At 39.2% G+C, this 23190-nt stretch overlaps 1 protein-coding gene and 1 long non-coding RNA gene across 7 annotated transcripts in view; one reads left to right on the forward strand and one right to left on the reverse strand.

Annotated features, from left to right (window-relative positions):
• Positions 1 to 23190, reverse strand: part of GRIP1 (glutamate receptor interacting protein 1) — a 305207-nt gene that overhangs the window by 11310 nt on the left and 270707 nt on the right. For 4 of the 6 annotated variants that reach the window (XM_085220785.1, XM_085220756.1, XM_010707876.4 and 1 more), the window contains exons 12-22: positions 22321 to 22466; positions 20613 to 20693; positions 15997 to 16066; positions 15617 to 15762; positions 9767 to 9911; positions 8604 to 8743; positions 8226 to 8414; positions 5015 to 5171; positions 3625 to 3825; positions 1149 to 1260; positions 958 to 1002 (exon numbers count right to left, since the gene is read on the reverse strand). In XM_085220785.1, coding sequence (XP_085076911.1) covers positions 958 to 1002; positions 1149 to 1260; positions 3625 to 3825; positions 5015 to 5171; positions 8226 to 8414; positions 8604 to 8743; positions 9767 to 9911; positions 15617 to 15762; positions 15997 to 16066; positions 20613 to 20693; positions 22321 to 22466 — 1432 coding nt within the window. The remainder of the gene's footprint in view (positions 1 to 957; positions 1003 to 1148; positions 1261 to 3624; positions 3826 to 5014; positions 5172 to 8225; positions 8415 to 8603; positions 8744 to 9766; positions 9912 to 15616; positions 15763 to 15996; positions 16067 to 20612; positions 20694 to 22320; positions 22467 to 23190) is intronic. The other 2 variants (XM_085220767.1, XM_085220794.1) reach the window with 1 other exon arrangement.
• Positions 3725 to 12780, forward strand: LOC146545249 (uncharacterized). Its single transcript, XR_014882438.1, has 3 exons — positions 3725 to 3993; positions 10825 to 10908; positions 11425 to 12780. It is a non-coding gene; the product is annotated as an uncharacterized LOC146545249 (long non-coding RNA).

Below are 23190 nucleotides of genomic sequence, written 5' to 3' on the forward strand. Positions count from 1 at the left end.
ACTTACTTCCATCTCCTTTTATTGTGCTCTGAATATTGAAACTACATGAGAAGCCTGCAGTACCAAACCATATCTAACTATGGAATTAAACCCATATAACATTTTCTCCTTCTTTTCTCTGGTTTGCAATAACAAATACACGAGAATCACATTTTGCTATCCATACATGCAATACAGAAGCCATAAATCTGAAGGAGTAAATTAATCTAGACTGAAAAACTTTCACTCAGTTATGCCATTCACATTCCTCCTGGCTGCTAAAGGACTTCAATGACATAAAAATGAAAATGAGATTCTGCCAGTTTTGCAGCTCTAGGAATTTAAAAGAACATAAAAGAAAATATTTTAGGACCTTTCGTTCTTCAACTTTCAGCACCAGCATAATTTTAACTGTTCCAATTAGAGAACTTTTAGAGTAAAGATGATTAGAAAAATAGACTCAACGTTACTCTGCCTCTGTCCCTTTGCTTCACCCCCCCACACAACCTGCCATGAAGTTAGATTTGCAATTAATTTCAGGATAAAATATGTTGCATAGTGGAGAAATTGCTGTACAACCAACATTTCTCATGTCAGCAGGGTTTTTCTTTTTTTTTTCCAGAGTGGTAAGGCTGTATTCAATATCTCGATAACACTATTTTCTTTTATGTTCATCTTAATCAAATTAAGTTTCAATTTAAAAGACAACCTACAGCATGCTAAGAAAAGCTGCATCAAGCGGCTGCAAGAGAATGGGATGCGCTGCCGCAGGGAGGCTACGCCCACTGAGGAAGTTCTGCACCATTTGCTGCCTGTGCAAACAGCATCAATGGGACGCACAGCAGAAGCTACAAGTCAAAAGCTCTGGGGTGAACACGTTCATAGAATTTCGGTTGCATTGAGTAAAAGAAAATAGCTCTGGTTAGGGGTGGGGGAGGCAGCTGCACAAGCAAAAAGATAAACGTAAAGGGTAGGTACCAAGAGAGTCATGTTTCTCAAACACAGACGCCTGTCAGCCTTGTCCTGTGGAGAGGGGTTAAAGCTTTTAAATGAATTGGTGCGATTAGTGCAAATTAAAAGAAAAAAAAGGAGAAAATAAAATGAATGTAAACCAAACCAAAACCATTATATTTCTCTATAATTGGAAAGAAAGGTTAAGATTGTTCTACCTCTAGTTCCCTCAGAATTCCTGACTGGCCACAGGTCTCTAAATCCTCCAGAGCCTGAGACCAGAAGTTTTCCTCCTGGTCAGCCTCGGTGTTATCATGGGTACCTGCGAAGCTAGATTTACAATGAGAGGTTAAAAAAGATGGATTGTTTTCCCTTGAAAATATATTTTACACACGTGCCTTGCCACAGATTGCAAGTTGAATGACAGAACTTTATAGTAGGTGGGCAGGAGTGGGGAGGTCGCTGGTCAGGAGAGGCCGGATGGGCATGCAGAGCACATGGCAGCCAGGTCTTCCCATCACCTGGCGGTCACGAGCAGCTGGCAGGATCTGAGCAGGGTGTTGTTCAGGAAGGAGACACACGGATTTCAAGAACAGTTGAATATACATTTCTACTGATCTGAAACTGGGTCCTCCCTATGCAAATTAACGAATCAACCAGGGCAGAGCTGCTCTGTGCAGCAAAATGTTTGTAATAAAACCTTTCAACCTCACAGACTTCTTTCAGGGAAATATGAAGAGCTCTCATTTTGGCAAACAGCATTTTGCAAAGGAGGGATAATGGTGTTTTCACTGATTCCTTCAGACTAAGCTGCACTTATTATCAATTTAACCCCACCTGAGTGCCATAATAGAAACTGCTCCAGTAATTTTATACACAAACACAGAGAAACCTCCAGAGATGCAACTGGCTTGCATGGAGACCTAGATCTCTGATGTTTCATAAAAACACTGAAGCATTATTACTAGCAAGCCAGAGCGAGCTGTTAGGGACAGTGATGCTTAGGAAGGTTGCCCAGTAAGAAAGGTCAGACCAAAATGCCAACTCTGACTGCAGAAACACAGCCCAAAGCAACACTGCCACTATGTGTGTGTGTGAGGGCAGAAAGCAGGAGTTTTTTGCTGCCTTAGCAAAGGAGGTCAGCTCAATGAAGGCTCACACAAGCGTCAAAGCAGCAGCAAGGGAGGGGGCTGCTGAAAGGCTGAGGGGGATGATGAGGGAAGGAAAGAATGAGAATTTGGCCTTCTGGTGGCAGCAAGCTGTTACTTTGGAGCAGCTACCCATGGACTACAGCTATTGGTGCTTAACATCACATAAACAGAGCAAACAGTATTATGGAAGCATCTGAGGCCTTGCTTGACAAACAGTGTTACTGAGAATAGCATGAATGTAACACGGTTAACGTGATAGCTTTTAAATGGGGGAATTGCCCAGCACAACCAAAGATAGCTTGAATGCTTCACACACAGGATACTCTGCCTTGGAGATGCTTTCTTACAGCTACTATCAGTCAAGCAGACAATGGTCAGCCATTTCAAACTCCTATTGCAATGATTCTCCATCTAGCATCAGTGTCTCCTCTAAAATATTGTAACAGATACAGCAATGGTGAGAATACCTACTCAGATCACAGATGCAATTCCTCTCAGGCAAGATAAGAAAGTATTTAAAACATGATTTTAGAAAGATCCTTGACGTCTGAAATTAGCTCTTTCAGTCAACCTAAGTAGTTATTCTAATAGCTAATGTTGAACATTAACTACCTTATCTAATAGCTTTCTTTATATTGGATAGTAATACTGTACTGTAAAAGAGAACTTGAGTTAATGAACAGGTTTATATGTCTATCCAGCAAAGACAGGATTTACTAGAACAGAGGTCCATTCCTTCTCTAACTCCTATGAAATCTGAAATTATAATGTCTGTAAGTCTGGACATCTTTTTGGCCGGAACAATTCTTCCCTCTGCCCTCACATCCTCTTTTGCTTTTTTGAATCTTATCTCCTGGCATGTGAAATGCTCAACTTTTTCACCTCCATTATAGCCACATTAATAAGCTGATTTGTAGCCACGCAACTGCATCAGAAAAAAGAGCTTCCAAAAACATTTCTTATCTATCTTTTTTTCCTGAAACAAATCTGAGAGATTGGTTTTACGTCACGTGAAATATTGTTTGAGCTGAAGCAAATAAATCTGTCTTTTTGATGCTCATTCAAAGAGCCATCGGGAATTCAGAAATACAAACATGCCGAGGGTACTGGGACAGATATGAAACCACAAGTGTGTATGGTCTGGCTGTTGTTGCTATAGAAGAGAGCAGATCCCCTCTCTGTGTCCCCCTCCCTTTTTTTTTCTCTATCAGGAAGTGATAGGACGTTCCAGGATCTGGCAGACTCATTCCTGTATATAAAGTTTTAATGTGCAAAAAACTTTCTTTGGAGTGGGAGCTATAACTGACTTATTCTGTCTGTCAGTGGTAGGTAGAAACAAGGTTACGGAGCAGCTCATGCTCTCTGGTTTCATTCACTTCCAGCTGTAATGTTATCATCACTCAGTGGCATGTTAGTGATGTGCTTTCTGCTTTTACCCATTTTTCTCCTTTTTCTCATTTTAACTGTTTTTGCTTTCTTTCCTCTCTCCCTCCTCCTCAGCCCCAGCCCAGTCAGGTCTCACTCCTGTGCACAGTTTTCCTACCTGGAAGTATTCCACTCTTCCAGCTGTCCCCCACCTTTCCTCTGCCCACCAGAGGCACCTTTCCACAGCTTGCCCTCTTTCTTCATGCTCCTGATGTTCTCTCCCCCTGACCTTTCTACAGAAGTCTGCTTTAAGTGATTTTCTTGATTCTCTCCCAATGTCTCAGTCTCCTTCTGTTGCCACATGTTCTTGGAAGCTGTGCTACACAAAATAAAGGTAAGAAAAATTACTTTTTAGTGTTAGAGAAGACAGAGTGCTTAGCTAGAAGCACAGAGGAGCTGTTTTGGTTCTGCAGTTATCTCTCACAGGCTGGAAGAACAGATACATCCTTCTCAAATACTCAAGCACTTGGCACAGGAGCACTATCAGGTCTGGCATAATTCATTTTACAAATACGATATTAAAATAACCATTATTTTAATTTCTGCTGTATCTCTCAGGTGTAAGTAGAATAAGCCACTTTAATGTGCATAATTTTTTTAAACTGTGCTTTAAATTGGTACTGGAATACATGCTTGTACTTTCGAATATTCTGCATTTTACAGTCTGGCTTTCTGGTTCACCGCTCATCAACTTTTCCAATCTATTACTTATGTAACTGTAAAACAGCAGGTGATCTGGAATCTGAGGCTTCACCTTATCTGGGAAACAAAAGATGAGCTTTTAATGTGGATAAAAATAGTGCTCTCAAATTAAAGACAGTACACTTACTAAAAATGGGAAGGATTTATTAAATGTTTTCCATTAATAGCCTATGAAAACTTCTAGCATACTTCTGGCCAGTAGGGACCAGAGGAGCTGGACAGAGGCTGAGTATTCATATTTGTATCATCCTGACAGACTTGTCCCCGGATAAAATGCCATTGGGCAATCTGCTGTATCAGAGGATTTATCAGTCAGCTTCTGAAAAGCTGCACAGTCATCTAAACCCTGCCTTGATTTACATTTCAAAGCTTACCGATTTAAAATTTATGGATTTACTTATCCAGCAGGTTTATATAGGAAAGATTTTTTGATGTACTAAAGTATAAAGTGAGACTTCAGGCTCATTGTGATGCTACACAAAGAGTGTGTATTTCTAATGAAGGATGTGCAAGTCCTGACCAACAGGTACAATAAGTACTGAAATCTTTGTTTTGTTCTGTTTCTGTTTGTTTTTAAGTAACTGAAAATAAATATATGCCTTGTTTTTGGCATCATAATCTTCCACAAATACCATTTATCTACTCTGATAAGTTTCATTAATCATAAATACTATAACTCATATTTAGAGAATGAGCTGTTACAGATGAGTTAGAAAATAATAATTTCATTCTATACAATAAACATCCTTATTTGAGGCATTAATGCAGCTGAAGATAAGAAAACAGAAACTTGAACAAGAGCTTACCTGCTTGCCGTAGGTCGGTCCCATTCATCATCACTGAGTACTGTGTCATGAAATGGGTGGTTTCGTGGTCTGCTTGGAGGGGACAAACTGCCCCTCTGTTTAGGACTCCTCCATTCATAGGCATTGAAGTTGTATCCTGAAGCCTGATAGCTGGGTCCTAAAAAGATGAATTGTATATTCATGGCACTGTATATATTGTAAGGACAAAAAAGTAGATCTTTAAAACTAGGTTCTCTAGAACTTGAACATGGGCTGATAATTACGGCTATTGTAGTAGTAGGAGTAGTAACAGCCAGATATTTAGCATAATAAATTACCTCATTTGTGCCCCAAATTAGCAGTGCTCTAAAGCTTCTTCTGTGAAAGTTGGCCAAAAACAAAATCTTAAATATATCCAATTCAGATTTCCTATCCTTTGTCTCATCTAATCCCAACACTTTGTGCAGGACATTTCCACAAGTTTATCAATTTCCAATTTGACTTGACTTTGAATATTAGTGAATAAGTTATGAATGTCCACCACGTGTTAACTTGATAATGTGTGAAATATCCAAAACTTAATCTATTAAGGAAAAAATACTTCAGATCTATTAAACAGAGTTTGAAAGGATTCATTAAAAGAAACATACAAACTTGACTTTTTAGATGACAAGTAAGACAGTTTTTTCTTCTTAGTAACTTCCTCAAATTTAGAAGAAATGCAGACAAAAATTAGTGATGTATTAGGGTCAATTTTGCAGACTGCTGATTCTGCATTATGGCTGTTTAGATGCAAAAGTTGGTATGGCACAGAGGCTGGACTAAGTGCCCCAACAGGAAGGAGGGTGACCGTCTTGGCACCAATGGCGCAAGGGATCAGTAACACAGGTGAAGGACTGTGCTCTCACAGCCGTCACAACTCTGTGTAGCTGCACTGCCTTGAGAAAAGACTTAACATGCACGACCTACACAGCATGACCCTTTGGGCAGAGGGGACTTGCTCTTGTCAGGGCTGTTGCTTTTCACTAGGAAAGCTGAGGAAAGGCCTGTCTCAGCAGGAGATGTGCACCTGGGAACAATAAACACCCTTGGAAAGCTCAACTTGCAGAAAGAGACTTTTCTCTCAGCTATTTCCAAATGTTTCAAGGCTGTGCAAGTGGCATTAGACAGCCGTGGTATATGAAGAGTTTTTTCTGCGTGCTTTTATCTTAAAAGCAACATTGGTGGTAGTTGAATAGCTTTTCTTTTACTGAATTAACTCTAATTTAAATTGCAAGTAGGAAGCCAATGGAGTCCAGCTTTTAAGCAACATATTAAAAAGAACATATGGATTAACTTGTCACAATCTGATGGTGATCCGGTACACAAATTGCAGTACAGTAAAACTGTTGTACATACATATTTCACCTTGACAAATTCCTTTTTCAGTCTCTGTAGTTGGCATTTTCTGATGTGCGCTTTGTATTAGAAAATCCTGTTTTGTTGATGGCTAACCAATATCACTGCTGTCACCTCTCTAAGGAAGGCAATTCACTTCCATATATCAGTCCAGACCTGTCTCCCTTAAATCCCATGCAACCACAGAATTGTGTGCTTTTTTCTAGCTAACTGACAAACATTAACGGACTCCAAAATTCAATGAAGGGTTTTAGATGTGAAAATGTGTGTGGGGAATCCTCCAGATTACTAAGGCACACATATCAGACAAAGGTACAAAACAGGGTGTCAATTCAAGGAGAGAAAGAATGTCTCACCAGCAGTGAATTAGTAACTAATAGGATAAAGCATTATCTGGAGCTCCAGAAACATTCCCCAAACTCCTCATTTTGCTTTGCCTGTGCTTATGCCAAAAAAGGTTTGGAAAGAAGCCAAACAACTTGACAGGTCAAGACAGAATGAACTTTAATAGAAATGTGGGTCACAGTGGTACCACAGCAAGGGATAACGTGCAACTCTGATTACACTCAGGCTGCTTAAGAGAAGTACCATGGACCCAGCCAAGCCTGAGGTGATTTGCTTAAGAGAGACATAAAAAACATTTTGAGACACTGGTTTAGTTTTTGGTATGGAGTCTGAATGACCAGGATTTCAGAGAGCACTCTGGACCTCAGTTCTTTCCACAGTTGAATAATTTGCCTCATGTGTAATCAATTCAAATACAAAATGAGAGCCATCATTTTCTCAGTTTCTCAGAAATATATTCCCTAGAACTTAAAAGAAAAGAAAACAAACAAACAAACAACAACAACAACAAAAAAAAACAGAAGAAACTCTAACATGATTTATTTTGATAAGCTAGTCAAAACAGTTAAAAACTGAAAAGGCAACAAATTCATTCCAATTCTAACTCCAGTGAAATACAAATTACACAGGAGGAGGTCAGCTCATTACACTGAGTATAAAATAAAATGTTATGTGTAACAGTAAGTTAAAAGTAAAACATAGAAAATAGGAGTTGGAATTAAGAGTATTGCAACCATCCTGTTGAAAGGAAAGTTAATGACAAAATACTTGCAGTAAGGCTATAGAAATATTTTAAAATTAAAGAACGACAAAAAAATAGCCATTAGCAGTAACATCAGCTACTTCTTGACCTCATGTTCCAAACAAACCATTCTGCTTTCAAAAAAAATACTGAAAATCTTATTGAAACAAGTCAAAGAGAAGTATGAAACTTAGTATAAAATCATGTCTTTCTGAAAAAAAAAACCCTGAAAAATAGTTTTTGAGGGCTGAAAGTTAATTGTCCATACTGCAGTAATGAGGGAGAAGCAAATTTTACAAATCATGAGCAATGTTTAATTTTCTCCCTTCAGCATTTTATAATAAATCTGTTGTCTGTTAAAAATTACTGCCCGTGGGCATCAAATTCATGAACACCTTCAGAGCGATCTGTGCTTTGCATTGATCTATATTTGAAGGATAAACTCATTTAGTTGTGTATGAGCTATGGCCTGGGCTATTCAGATGTCAGAAAAGCTAACAAAAGCCTGTTAATGTATTGATAAATGCTTCATAACATAGTGCATCGTCATAAAAGAATGTATTTGAGGCCAGCCACGCATAAGAAATCATGTTGCCTGCCAAGGTGTGTGGTTATAACAAGACACTAGCACATTACAAAGTAGAAGGTTTAAACTTAGTACAGACAAGGTTGTCTTTAGGGCAAAGGAAGGTCAACCAGGAAGACAATAATTTCCACTTTAAACACTGATAGCACTCTTGATAGTACCTTGATTTCCAAAGCTGGTATCAATACCAGAGCCATCCCATGACTCTACTGCGCTGTCAACACTGGGGACTGTAGCAGAATAGATGTCTGAGAGTTTGCCAGATTTCTGTGCAGCAGAGGTTTCATCTTCAGCATCACTCAGTTCAGTTATATGACCCACAGGGACAGAAAATTTCTTGGGACTGGTAGCTGAAGAGGATTATTAAAAAAAAAAAAAAAAAAAAAAAAGTTGGGGGATGGTCATTGCTTTAATGCAATTCTAAGAACATGCTTTTTCTGCTACTGACCTGACATTTTCTCCAGAGATGGCCTAAATGCTTCGTAATCTGTGAAAACACACTCATTAAAGATCACTGATGCTACTTTGGCCATACTTACCATCTGTCTGCTTCTTGATTTTCAAGGTGACAGTTTCTCCTGCCATTTGTAATAAATGAATGGCTTCACTCAAAGGCTTTCCTTTCAGACTGCTACTATTTATTGCTAGGATTCTGTCTCCTATGTGGATTGCCCCAGTTCTACAGCAAGAGAGAAATTAAACATTAGAAGAGCAGCAAAAAAAAAAAAAAAAAGCAAAAAAAGAGACCATTTCTTTGCATATTTGGAGGCATTAAATTCTCATCTTTCTTTTGTTTTGCATTCATAGCTGTGTTACAGAGTAATTCCATTGTTAGAAATGCTTAAAGTAAGTCACCTTTGTTGTGGTGACAACAACAGAGCTGAAAGATGGAGATTCAGATTTCAGTGTTACTGCAGTAGTTAATAAGCTGTGGATGATATTCATTGCAGCCCATCTAAGTAAGAATAATCTCAGACAGTTCGATAGATTTTGAAATTAATGTTTCTAGAGTCACAGAACAGATAATGGCAGTGAGAGCAAGTAGCCTGCTATTTCACCAATGTGGCTTTCCAGATGGATCGCATCACAGGAAGAAAACAAATTCTCTTTGTGTAAATGCACTACTGTTCTGGCTGAGCAAAACAATCGTGTTTTGTGTTCTGTAAATTTTCTCTGAAACAACCATGAACCATACAAGTTGCAATGGCTCTACCTGTCTTAATGGTGACAGGTGGCAGAAAACCTTAGCAATTCAATTACTCTCTATCCATTACTTACCATGAGTAGCATTTCTGCTCCTCGGATAGCTATGGTACAAGTAAGTGCATACACAGACACTGCGCGCATACTATGAGAAGAATGTTTTCAGATAAACTTAGATACATGAAGTGCTTCCCTCACCTGTTCTAATACAAAACGCTACCACTTTTAAAAGAACGTTCCTGTGACTGAGTAGCTTTTCCAATGATATTTAAAATATGGGTCACAATTTGCTCTGATTTGTATAGTATATGCAAGAACATCCTGTTAAGATATTTCTCATGTTCCCAAACTCAGTAATCATCACAAAATGACAGCGAAAATGTTATAAGCTCAGATCCAAAGAACCGCTAAAACATGAAAATTAGCATGTTAGGGTCAACAAAATTAATCTTTACCTTGACAAAAAGAATACTTAAAAGTAATTTGCCTTCCAATATACCTTTCAGCTAATCCTCCTTTTGTAAGGCTGGAAATGATTATGGGATCAAAAGGCTCTTCTGTACCAGAGATTGTAATTCCAAGAGGTCCACCATAGCGCTTGAGCTCAACAGTATAAATAATTGCTCCCGAGCTCTCCTGCTCATCTGTAATAAATGCCAAACAGATGCAGTTGGTTTCTTATGAAAGAGGGAATGAAAAAAATAACACATTCAATCCAGTGACTGGTAATCAAAAACATTTTCAGGATTGTATTTCAGATACACTTCTTCATCATACTCTACTGGATTATTTAGAAAAAAAAAACACCTTGTGCATTTTCTTCTTTATTGCCAAAAAATGCTTATATTGACGTCACTAAAACAACTCTCCTTACTGTAACAGAACTGTATTCTATTGTTTAAAATCTTAGTATCTTCTTCCTATTAAAATGTGACTTCAGGCTATTTTATTAGAGAAGAAATACTTTACTACTGGCTTAGTAAATGCCAGAACTTCTCTGTTCCTTGAACCGAATGGAAGGTATTTGTAACAAAGGAGAATTCAAAACTTTTTAAAACTAACTTCCTTAAAAAAATTGTGGGAAAGGCCAAAAGTCATCATAAGATCATCGTAAGATGAACATCTGTCTCACTAAGACAACCTGTAATACATCCCCTCTTTTTAATGGAGAAATTTTAAGCTTTCTGAATTGAATTAAAAATAGCCTCTGAATTCTGAATTATTAACTGAATTGAATAATAACTCCATTCAATTTCATTTATTTCCCTATTTGCATGAAATTTGCATTATTTTGATATTTTAGTCTCACCAAATAATCATCATAAATGTAAAGAATTTATCTCTGGCTAAGCTAAGTACAGTGTATTTTCTGTGAATGGTACCTACTTGGTGCTGCATCAACAAGAAAGGTTGCTTTATTAATACAGATCATGTCCTTCACGTATTATCCAAGATGCACCACAGTAGGAGAGAAATCCACTGTAGTATCTTATTAATATTAATTGTGAAGGAATATTTTAAAACTTTAAATGTCAAATTTCTCCTATTTTTCCTCAGGTCAAATGCTCCCTTGCCCGTCTTATGATATTGGTATTCAGCCAAGATGTGTGGCCTGGCAAGCAACATTTTCTAGATCTGTGGGTAATGACATTTTGAATGGTTCAGCAAGTATGGAAAATGTCTAAGATGCACAATGAGTAAATGTGACTAGAACTAACCTCAGACAAGTCAGAAAATTCAAATGCTCACATTTTTGTTCCAGCCAGTGAAAAATTTTAAGAGGAGAAAAAGAAAACTGCTTCACTCCATAGATTCAAAGTATTGCTTCCTTCTAACACTGCATGTGATACTTCAGCTGAGCTGGAGAAACACTCATATCTTTGAAGTTAGTTTGTTTCTTCCCAATTTGCAGAACATTTAGGTCTAGTTTCCCCCCATCCCAAATCCCTCCTATTTCCCACTTGCTATTGTTAACAGAATCATTCCACAGAAAAATCACAGATTGGTTGGGGTTGGAAAAGACCTCTGGAGATCATTTAATCCAACTCCTCTGCCAAAGCAGATTCTTCTACAGTAGAATGCTCTTGCTTGCCTGTTGGAGTGTTCATGGAGCAATGACAAATCCTCTGTGACCTAACGCTGATAATGTTTACACAGGTGTGGCATTGACATGTTACAGGACTTCAACGGAAGGATGAAGAGTAATCCCCCAAGCTAATTGAAAAGGCAGTAGCCAGCATCTGCTAAGGACTGACACAATGCTAACATTTCTCTTTTACCAATGGCAAGTGGATGAGAAGATATTCATCATGCAGCAGTCCTGCCACATGAGAGTTGGAAGTTTATAGATCTTAGTGACTGACTAGAAAGGAGACCAGTCCATTATGTCTTTCTTCTGGAGAGCCCTAGTTAAGAAAATTAATGGTAGAATGCAACAAATGTCAAATTGCTACACTATTCTCTTTGGTGCTCTTTCCAGGCAATACAAATGAAAGCTGTTTAAAAAAAACCAATGGCCTAAAAGTGGTCTGAATTCAGAATAAAGACCAGTTCTCCCATGAAAGCAAAAAATTCTGATACTCTAAAAAGGCTGGTAGCCATTAGGTTATTCAGGAGATAAAATTATCCTCAGAATTGGAAACTAGCAGGAAAAAAAAAAAGGAAAAATTGCTCTGAAAACATGCTTCTACCTGGGGAGGAAATGCAATCAAATTAAGATGTTGGGGGGTCTTACGCTTTTGAGATTTTTCTTCTTTCTTTTCCTATAGTGATGCAATTGTGGATAATTCTTCGAATGTTTCTCTGAGCGATACATCTCTGAGCTATATAAAATCATCTATAGAAAGGTGGAGTATAGAGAGAGCAAAGAAAACCAGGAGTAGACAGAAGGAAGAGCTAGAAGCTACAAATATGTTAAACGAATACCAAAAGGTAATACTAGAAAAACAGAGGGGGAACAAGAATCTAGGGAGGAAGAACTACTCCTCCCTGCTTTCCTCTCCTCAAAAAAGCATACGTGGGAGGTTAGCAAGAAATCTGTCCTTGTTTTGCACCGATCATATTGAGATGAAACTATGCTTTAAAAGCAGCTGAAGGAAAAAAGCATTCTGTGACAGAGAGGCTGCCACACCTTGTATGTCCCACAGACTACTACCCACTGCTGCTGTTTCACATAGGCACCAGTGAAACAGCTGTTAGTAACCTGAAGAATATCAAGAGGGACTACAGGGAGCTGGGAGCAGCAGTGAATATTAAAAAAAGATTGTATTTTTGTGGCTTGCATTCTAGTAACGTGTGTCAGCCTACACCTACCAGTAAGCATTTAAAGTGGCTGGAAGGGTTTGCATCAGTCCCAATGCCAGTGCTAAATGCCTGTTTTTGTAAAAGCAAGAGAACAGATTTTTTTTTAGATTATGAGAAAGTAGAATGTAATGGGCAGCATTCTAAAATAAATCTGTTTTCTTCTTACTGAATGATAACAGCAATCAGAATGGAAAGGATAGCAAAAAGTGCAAGAATGACAGCAGCACACACTTGGTCACTCTGTGACCATTGTGTCCTTGTGGTTTGCACAGTGTCCTTGGTGCTTGTTGATGGTTCAGTCCTCTGAGAGATGAATAGCACTGGTGAGCTGTAGGGGCCTATCAGGTCCTGGTGACCTGATGTCTCTTGGCACTGGCAAATGGCACAAGAACGACATTCACAATTCAGCTGGAGGCCTGTGTATTGGAATGAGCAGTCCAGACCCTTATAAATTCTGTTTGAATTCAGAGTCTTTTCCCACCATGACCTGAAGGCAGTAAACTGGATCACCCTTCATGGGCTGCAGAATCTCCCACGTGATTTCACAGCTGTGATCGTTTATTCTCTATCCTTGGTGCTTTCAAAGCAGCTGGAACAGATTTGGGAGCGAAGAACTTGGGAGCACAGGTAATCTTCTCATCAGTGCTCCTGCTTAGGGGACTGGGGAGGGAAAGGGCTGATAGAATTAAAAAAAAATCAATGGTTAAATGATTAAGGGGGTGGTGTCATGAAAGGGACTTTGGCTACTTATGTCATATGGAGCTAGTTTTGAGAAATCTGGTCTTCTGGGGGAGGATGGGGTTTACCTCTCAGAGAAGGAGAAAATAATCTTTGGCAACAAGCTTTCCAATTTAATCAGGAGGGCTTTAAACTAGACTTGCTGGGAGGAGGATCCTCAAAGCATCCCACTTTGAGGCTGGTGATTGTAATGGTTGCGCTGGACCTGGAGTTGGATCATAAGTCAGTACCTAAGGTGCAGGATAAGGGAACTCCAACTGGTAAATCAGCCTCAATGGTAACCCAACTCAAATGCCAGTATATTAATGCATGGAGCATGGGGAACAAGCAAGAAGAATTGCAGGCATGGGCGTGCCTACAGGACTGTGATACCACTGGCATCACTGAGACATGATGGGATGGCTCTCGTGACTGGAATGTAGGAATAGATGGGTATAAACTCTTTAGGAAAATCAGGCAGGGTAGAAGGAAAGTGGGTGTTGCCCTCTTCATCAATGACAAGCTGAAGTCCATAGAGCTCCACCTGGGGATAGATGATGAGCTGACTGAGAGCTTATGGATTAGGATTAAAGGGAAGGCAGGGGAAAAAGACACTGTAGTGGGAGATTGCTAAAGGCTGCCTGATCAGGAAGACTGAGTGGATGAGGCCCTCTATGAACAGAAAGGACCAGCTTCACATTCACAAAACATGGCTCTCATGGGGGACTTCAACCACCCTGGTATCTGTTGGAAGGACAACACAGCAGGGTTCCTGAAATATGTTGATAACTTCCTCTTTTAAGTGGTACAGAAACCCACGAGAAAAGGTGCTATGCAGGACTCTGTCCTCACCAATGATGAGGGGCTAGTGAGTAATGTGAAGCTAACGGGCAGTCTTAGCTGTGGTGACCATGAAATTGTGGAGTTTGAAGATTCTTACGGCATCTAAAAGGGTGCGCAACAAGCTTGCTACTCTAGACTTTAGGAGAGTAGACTTTGAACTCTTCAGGGAACTGCTTGGCAGGGCGATGTGGGATAAAGCCGTGGAGGGAAGAGGAGCCTAAGGCAGTTGGTCAGTGTTCAAAGACCATCTCCTGCAGGCCCAGAAGCAGTGCATCCCAAGAAAAAGGAAGGCAGGCAAGATCAACAAGGAGCTCTTGGATTTACTTAAGTGTAGAAAGAAAGTCTATAGGGAATGGAAGCAGGAACTACAGGCTGGTCAGTCTTGCCTCTATCTCATCTGTGGCAAGATGATGGAAAAGATCCTCCTGAAAGCCCCACTAAGGCTCATGGAAAATAAAGACAGGGTGATTGGAGGTAACCAACGTTGCCCCAACATTGCCCCAACCAAGGGCAAGTCATGTCTGATGAACTTGGTGGCCTTTTAAGATGGAGTTACAGCATCATAGATAAAGGAAGAAAAACTGATGTCATCTACCTGAACTTATGCAAGCGTTTGACACTGTTCCGCACAACATCCTGGTTGCCAAGTTGGAGAAAAATTGATTTGATGGATGGACCACTCCATGGATAAGGAATTGGCTGGATGGTTGCACTCAGAAAGTTGTGGTCAGTGGCTCAATGTCCAAGTGGAGACTGGTGATGAGTGACCTTCCTCAGGGATCAGTGCTGGGACCAGTGTTATTTAATACCTTTGTAGGCGATATGGGCAGTGGGATCAAGTACAACCTCAGTAAATTTGCAGATGACACCAAGCTGAGTGGTGCAGTTGACATTCTAGAGGGAAGGGATGCCATCCAGAGAGACCTGGACAGACTTGAGAGATGGGCCCATGCCAAACTCATGGAGTTCAACAAGGCCAAGTGCAAGGTCCTGAACCTGGTTCAGGGTGATCCCAAACACAGATACAGTCTGGGCAGAGAGTGGTTTGAGAGCAGCCCTGAGAAGGGTTTGGGAGTGTCAGTTGACAAAAGATTCAATATGAGCTAGCAATGTGCTCTTGCGGCCCAGAAGGCCAACTGTATCCTAGGTTGCATTAAGAGAAGCATGACCAGCAGTTCAGTCTTAAAAGTAGAGAAAATTTTAATATACTCATAAGGGAAAGATCAACTTTCTATGTTTATACCTGAAGGGAAATTGCCTTTGTAGAAAATCAAAGATTTCTCTTCGCAGTGCAGCTTCTGCAGGCAATATACCACTTAGATAATACAAAATTGTATGTGTGTATATATATATATATATTTTTTTTTTTTCATTTTGGCATTAGCAAAAATCTACAGAGTTTAGCAAAACCATTTCACTAAAATTTAAACGCAAAAGAATAAACCTGCAAGTACATAAGAATCTGAAATAGGTTCATTGCTAATACCAGAATTATCTTCATCTTTGCGGATCTTTAACTTTACAAGGTCCTCACAGTGCTGAAGGATCTGAACAGCATCTTCCATTGAGCAATTGTCGAGTCGGATGTTATCTATTGCAAGCAATTTATCACCCAGTTCTAGTGTCCCAGTTCTGTGAACAAGTAAATAAGATTACATGAAATGCTAGTAACATTAAAGTATTTTAGAAAGTATAAACACTAATAAGGAAACACTATAGATTTTTTTTAACAATTATTTCTTAACACGTTGGACGTTTCACATGTAACTGCTGTGCACTAAATAAAAGCAGTAGGTTCTTACAGGTTTCCTCTGTTTGAGTCTAGCTGGCTACACAATGGAAACAGATTTTTACTGGATATCTTACCTGTGAGCAACGCTTCCTTTCTTGATATCAGAAATAACTAGAGGGTCCCCTGGTTTTCTACTGGATGGAGCTGTAATAAAGAATAGATACCAGCATCTGTTGTTATTTTTATAAATGCACACAGGCAAAAATTATATTCAGAAATCAATTATTTCCTACACATTATTTATCTGTATTGTATTTCTCCCCTTCCTCTATTCTATAGATAGATTAATACAAATGGCAGCAACGTATCACCAAGACTGCAAAGTCTACTTTTTAAAAACTAGAAAATTCCAGAACTAAGGTGACTAGTGCAAAGAGAATTTAATCTGGTATGTCTGTATTCTGGATTAGGCCAGGACTCAACCATGTGAAGATACCATGGCACAGCTACATGATACCTCATAAAGTAGCTCCAATGCACAAGGGAAGATTAGTGTCAGCAGATCCCAAACAGAGCTGTTCTGGCAAAATTTCTACAGTGGGCTATTCCACATTCTTTACATCTGCTTTTATCTCATTCCGTGCTTAAAGAAGAGGCATGAAGATAGTGCTGCCTGGGTGAGAAAGAAGCTATCTACTTTTCAGTGAATCAGATACTGTGGATAACTGCCACACTTAGGCTGGGCTGACACGGTCACCACATCCACACAGAAACAGCTGACACCATGAGGATGCTTGCTTCACGATGACTCATTGCCTCTTCTGAAATAAATGTGGCCCTTTTGTTGAGTAACATTTCTCCTCCGTGCTGCTGCTGAGCCTTAAGCATTGCATACTTCTGCCCACTTTGGACAGTGAACAGAACTGTAATATTCAAGTTAGTATCTCATCTCTTAGAAGTATCTGATGTTATTCTCTATTTGCTGACTGCCCATCATTATTAAAATGATGCGCTGCTCTGCAATGCCAGTCACTGCTATTCTTTAACTACTTGTGCAAAAGCATTTGCCAGGTTTCCCTTGGCAAGTTCTGCAAGCCATTCACAGTGCAGCTTAGCAATTTCATTTGACTTTTGGATCTCTGGGTTAGCTACCCTAGAGGAAGAAAAGCACAATGACTGACTGCATCCAGAGGACTGATTCTTGGCACAGCTTCAGTGAGAGCATTGTTTTGGAGAGTTGATGCATTTGCTGATAGAAGAGGACTGCACTGAATATCTGATAAGGCAAGCAGTGGGATCAGAAATTGAGAATTGGCGAAAGACATGTTCTTAGAGAACGCTGTGTCACCTGTCAGGATGCACACTACCTAGAGCTGCTGGGGTGAGGAAAGAGTCCACAGCCTGACTCATGATTCTTCTCTTCGGTAGAAAACAACAGATCCACTTCTACAGCAATCATGAGGTGTATTAACAAAGACATTTCCAACATAGTGCTCTAACAGATCTTGTTAACCTTGGCTTCCCTGGCTGAGAAAGCCTCTGAATGTGCAAAAGAATTGTTTAAGTACTGGTGATGTGCCATATTTCATATGTAGCATCTTGAAAGTCCAGAAGACAGAAGTCTGAAAAATTTCAAGATCTTTTAGAAGCTTCTCTTAAACAGCAGGCTTTCAGGAAAGTGCATATGTTCCAATTTGAGAACAGCAGTTAACTTTTTGCAAGATATCTGACTTTCCTAGCTTGTTTCTCACACTCGCATGCCAGAGGTCAAATATGTCTTATATGACAGTTCTATGATTTACCTAAATGCCTTGGGAAAGCCTCCCAGTGGTGTCTCCCAGTTGGTGTCATTAAAATTCTGAAGTATCTCTTTAGTGAACTTTTTTTAATGCAATGTTTTACCTTCTTTGTTGTTTCATAAATCTCTGAGGTCACATGCAAGTACAATGCTTGTTGTTTGAGATTTGTGTGTTGAGACACTTTTTATTAAACTGATTTCAAAAATTATCAGTACTGAAGAAAACAGTCCTTTATTTTTCCAAAAAGAAGAGAGAAAAAAATCAAACAAGGGCAGAGAGAACACTCAAAATGTGAGTCCACAGAGTATATAGGGAAACAAAGGATAAGACGTTGTACACAAACTTATTAAAGTTTCAAACTGAAGCAGCCTGAACCAGCTGCATTTTGTCAGTTACCCTGTACTATTGTCTGGTGGATGAAAGTTCCTTTTGCAGGAAGCAAACACAGCTTGGTGTGAAATGAATTCCCCTATGCTGACAAGCCCTTAATAAGCAGCTACATCACACTTTGTAGGTTTGTTCTGGTAGTTCAATGTTCATGATAGACTTAGTACAAACTATTTAAGTTCTGTTGCACAGATAAGATCTTCAGTTGCCTCCTTAACTTTTGTACTGCATATCACTGCTGCCTAAGACTGCTTCCTAAACACTAGTAAATAGACTGTCCCCTGCAAGAAGATTGAGTACTGTTTTCCTCATTTTATAGATAAGGAAAGGAAGCACAACAAATTTTAAGTCAAAGTATGACCATTTTTCAGTGAGCAATTTGAGATATTTCTTACAATAGTTTGTATTATGTAACAGTTTCTATGTCCAAAGACCAACTACTGGCATTTTCAGCAAGAGTTGTAAATACCCGGCATTTTTTCAAGAGTGACTCCAGGTTCTCCAATGTTTCTCCAGAAAATCAAGTAGTCATGTGTGGAAAATGTCTTTTTTCTCCCTCTCTCTTTTTCTTTTTCCCTGTGAAATGACTGGCATCACTGCACAATTCTATCACAAGGAAAAAAATAATTTCTCAAGGGTAGCATGAAACTTTCTTGACCGTGAGATCACCTCCTTTTGCTTTTTGCTGTCTCCTCCTCATTCATTATGCAGCCTTCATCCCCTCTGCTATGCAGCAGTTTCATTTCTCCCCAGAGAGTGGAGAAGGAAGAATGAGAAAGCAATATTTGACCACTGAATTAAGAAAGGTATCTTCATGAATTAACACAAGATGTTTGAAGTGACATTATATGACCTTAAGCCTCTAGTTTTGTTTCATTTCAGAGTTATTTTTGATTTTAGAAAGCATTTAAAAACAATCTCTATCAAATATCAAACATTATCAGACCTGCACTTGTAAAGACCAAAAGCAGGCATAAAAAAATTGAGATCCAAGTGCAGAATTACATGTGGAAGAGGACAGGATGGAAGAAGATAAATGTGCTGTTGCTAGAAAACACCGCAAATTAGGAACCCTGTGGTCTAGTCCTGGGAAGGGCTCCAGTCCCTTGCATACTTAGTCAGTCTACTTACAGTCCACATCAGATCCATTTTACACAGTTCTTTCTTTCCTTGCCTATGTCAGAGAATGAGAAGCCTCATGCATGAATATGTATCTATCTTCCTGACATTACTTTCTTTCCCCTGCTTAACAGCTCCTTGTCACATCTGTTTCTTTTCACTCACCTTACTGCTCACCCACATCCAGCCCTCTTGTTAAAGTCCCAGCACCCCCATCCCATTATCACACCTCAATCTCTTCCCTCGTCTCTTGTCTCCCTGTTATGGCTCTTCTCAGTTTCTTTCCTTGTCCACCGAAGATCTCACCTTTTCTCCTCTGATCCAGTTCTTAGTTTACTTACTGTTGAACTCCTGTGGAGATCTTACAAAATTTGTGTGATGAACTACAAGAGGACTGAAGAGTGCATAAAGTTGTAAATTCATCACTGCAGCTAGAAATTTGATCTTCAGCAAGCTCTCTCTTTACAAATGATTCTGTGTGCCCAGTTCTCAGTCTCAGGCCTCTGTTCTACTTGTGTTGGTAAAGACACACTCAACTTGCCTATTCGTAATTCCTACTTAGACGCAAATTCAGTGAAAAATCATCAGTTTTGTAGATCAGCTGTTCCATTATTTCACTGCTAACTCTTTCTTATTTCACTGCTAACTCAAAGAAAAGAATATTGTGACTTAAATACAGACTTTGAGTGGCTATTCACCCAGCCACAATCCCCTTAATAGGCTCAACCTATCTTCAAGTTTAGCAGTTCTATTAAACTCCAAACAAATAACATCTTGTCTTGGGACAAAAAACATTTTTTATACAAAGCCACTTACCTACAAGCCTGGTTAAGTGGAATGGAGTGGAGTAGAATGGCTTGTCATGGCATGGCATATTATAGAATAGTTCAGCTGGAAGGGACTTTAAAAGATCTCCAAGTCCAACTGCCTGATCACTTGAGGGCTAATCAAAAGTTATTAAGGCCATTATCCAAATGGCTCTCAAACACTGACAGGCATGGGGCAGCAACCACTTCGCTGGGAAACCTGTTTCAGTGTCTGACCACTGTCACTGTAAATAAATTTTCCCTACTATTCAGTCTGAATTTCCCCTGGTACAGTCCTGTGCCGTTCTCTTCTGCACATACCTAATTTATCTAATTCTACCGACATTTTTAAATTTATTTTACTTTAATGAGAGTTAAATATATGCTGCATGAAGGAATAGGTCAAGCCTTAGGCCTAGCAAACGTATGGCCTCTTTAAACGCTGGAGAGGATGCAAATCTGTTACAAGATAATATTTCATCTGAGACCTAGAACTGCTAACCATCTCACTGTAGGAAAAGAAAAAAGGTTTTTTTACCAAAACAAGCATGAACTTATAGCTATCCATAAATCTATAAGGATCTACTGTCTGCATATTATTCCATCACTGTGGTCTTAAAGGCAAGCACTGTCACTTACAACTGATGGTGATGCCAAGTTCCACATTATGCTTCTTTGGTAGTTTTACATGAAATGTTCCACTGCTTGGTATAACTGATTCTGTAAAAAACAAAAAACAAAAAACCAACTTAAAATGTTAAATAATTTATAAGATACAGCAATTCTCATTTCATGGAATGACACATGTAAGTTAATGAAATCAAATCAGCATTACGAGTCAGCAGGAAATATGGGTGCTGAAGTGAAGGAAGAAGGACATACAAAGTATGATTTATACCTCTATTGGTAATTTCACAGTAACTCAATTTATTTTCCTAAGGTTTAACTGAATTTATGGAGATTGCACAGACCAGCAGTCAGCTGAGACTGCATGATTTTAGCTGGTATGCAATTTTTGTGAGTGCACATGAAAATTTTAGGACTGGCAGACAGATTTTAATTAGAAGGAAGGGAGATCAAGTCTTAAGAATTTCAGTTCTTCGTTGCTGTAGGTCTAGTATATTTTTAACTGTTTGCTAAGGAAACTGCCATGGATTTTACATCCACTGGGAAGAAAGAGATGAAAACATCACTAATGAAGAATCATCTGAAGCTGACAGAGACAAAAAAAGCCCCACACAGCATTGTATTTGAACTCTGACTTTCTGCATCACTGCTTCTAAAAGTCTGGGCCCTGGCTTGAAAAGGAGGTAATTAAAATCACAGCTATGTAGGTATATAAACATACATGTTGCAAGAGAGTCTAATCATCAGTTTATTATGGAACAAATAGGAAGAACACAAGTCTGGGAACTGAAACACAAACCTTACTGTCCCTGTGACTTCAGGTGTACTTACATGCCATTTTTTTTGTTATTTTGTTTTCTTACTTTTTAATATTCCAATTCCTACATATATAGAAGCACATGTTGTATTTGGCCTTTTTTTTAATAGTATACTAAATATATACATACTAAAAGATCACAAAGAATTGCAGTAAGAACATTTAGCCTGCTTTTGACATCATGATTTATAGTACCATTAACAATAACTATACTATGGAAAATACAGCACATCCAACACTGTCATGACGTCAAAGGAGCTACTGTCAGACGAGCACATAAGTCTTAAAGTTTTTACTATTTACATAGTGGGATAATGCACATAGATTAAGTGTGCTTGCTTGATTTACACAATTTGTGGTTATACAGGCATATTCTGTATGCTTAAACACATTATAGAAGAAAGGAAAGACATAGGTAATAATAAAGGTTCACCAGTAGTATTAACAATGACTCTTCTAGCTTTTACTAATGCAATTTCTACAGTTTTAATTAGATTGTTGATTTAAGATAGTGTTAAATGGAACTCTCCAGGACTTTCTGCTTACCCATCCTATTATAATACCAGTAACACATTGTCTAGTAACACATTTCATTAGCTGGCCTGTCTTGGCAAAGCAGAATATTTCTATCTCAGGGCAGAAACACGTCTGGAAATAACTCAGAGAAGAGACTGTCATCAGATCTTTCTAGGGACTTGTCATTTCTATTTGTGTTCTGAAGTATGTTGCAGGGCTATGTGGAATGAGAAAGCTGCACAAAAAGACACGTTTCAAATAGGTCACCTGAAAACTTAGTGGTCTGTTTGAGAAGAAAGTCCCCATCTTTGATACCTAACACTTGCAATATACTTGGGATTTATTCCCATGCTTTTCTTGCAAGACAGAATAACAGTACATTCATACCTGCAACATCAAATTCTATTTCCAAAGTGACCTTGTTGGTGATGGAGGAGTCTCTGAGCAGTTGATTGGCCTCATCAAAAGTGCTGTCTTCTGTTGGGATACCGTTTATTGCCACTATTCTGTCTCCAATTTGCAGGACCCCACATCTTGGTACACAATGACACAAAACAATCATCAGATGTGCATGTTACCAGAATCAGAAATAGCAGACACACTCAGCCTAACCTTAAAGAAGAGGTGGCAGAGCAGCACCACAGTCTGCCCAGGCACTGGGAGATGATACCAGCTGCCACTGCTCCTCTGCATCATGACACTATCAGCACCACCAATATGAGCTGTGCTTTTCAGGTGTCAGGAACCAGGAGGATGGGCACAGCTTGGTGCCTCTACTCCACCCATGGACATCAGCTCTGGCTCTGCCCCTAGGCTGCAGGTGTTGCAACTCTGCCATGGTGGCTCTGAGCTGCCTATGCAACTCCTACTGTGCTGCATGATCTCGTGGAATGATTAACGACATACATAAAAATACAATTGAAATGTTGCAAGGAAATAATTACTGTCAGAATTCTGGTAGTTTCTCAGATTTTGTTAGGTACCAAAACTTAACAGAATGAGATATGACTTCTCCTTGTTGCACACTGAATTGTTTTTATTTGTCTTTTTAGCTTTTGAATGAATACAGCTTCCAGTGTTCTGCTGGAGGACTCCTTTGGATGACAAAAGCACTGGTGCTTGTCATTCTTTGTATGGCTGATCAAGCATATGAAATATCACTGTCAGAACTGACAGATCGTTACTTGTCGCTCTTCCATTGAGCAAGGCCTTGCAGTTTCTCACAAATTGAAAGCAACAAGGTCAAACCACCCCAAG

The sequence above is a fragment of the Meleagris gallopavo genome, chromosome 1 (genome assembly GCF_905368555.1).
Source record: "Meleagris gallopavo chromosome 1, MGAL_WU_HG_1.1, whole genome shotgun sequence".
Classification (NCBI taxonomy): domain Eukaryota; kingdom Metazoa; phylum Chordata; class Aves; order Galliformes; family Phasianidae; genus Meleagris; species Meleagris gallopavo.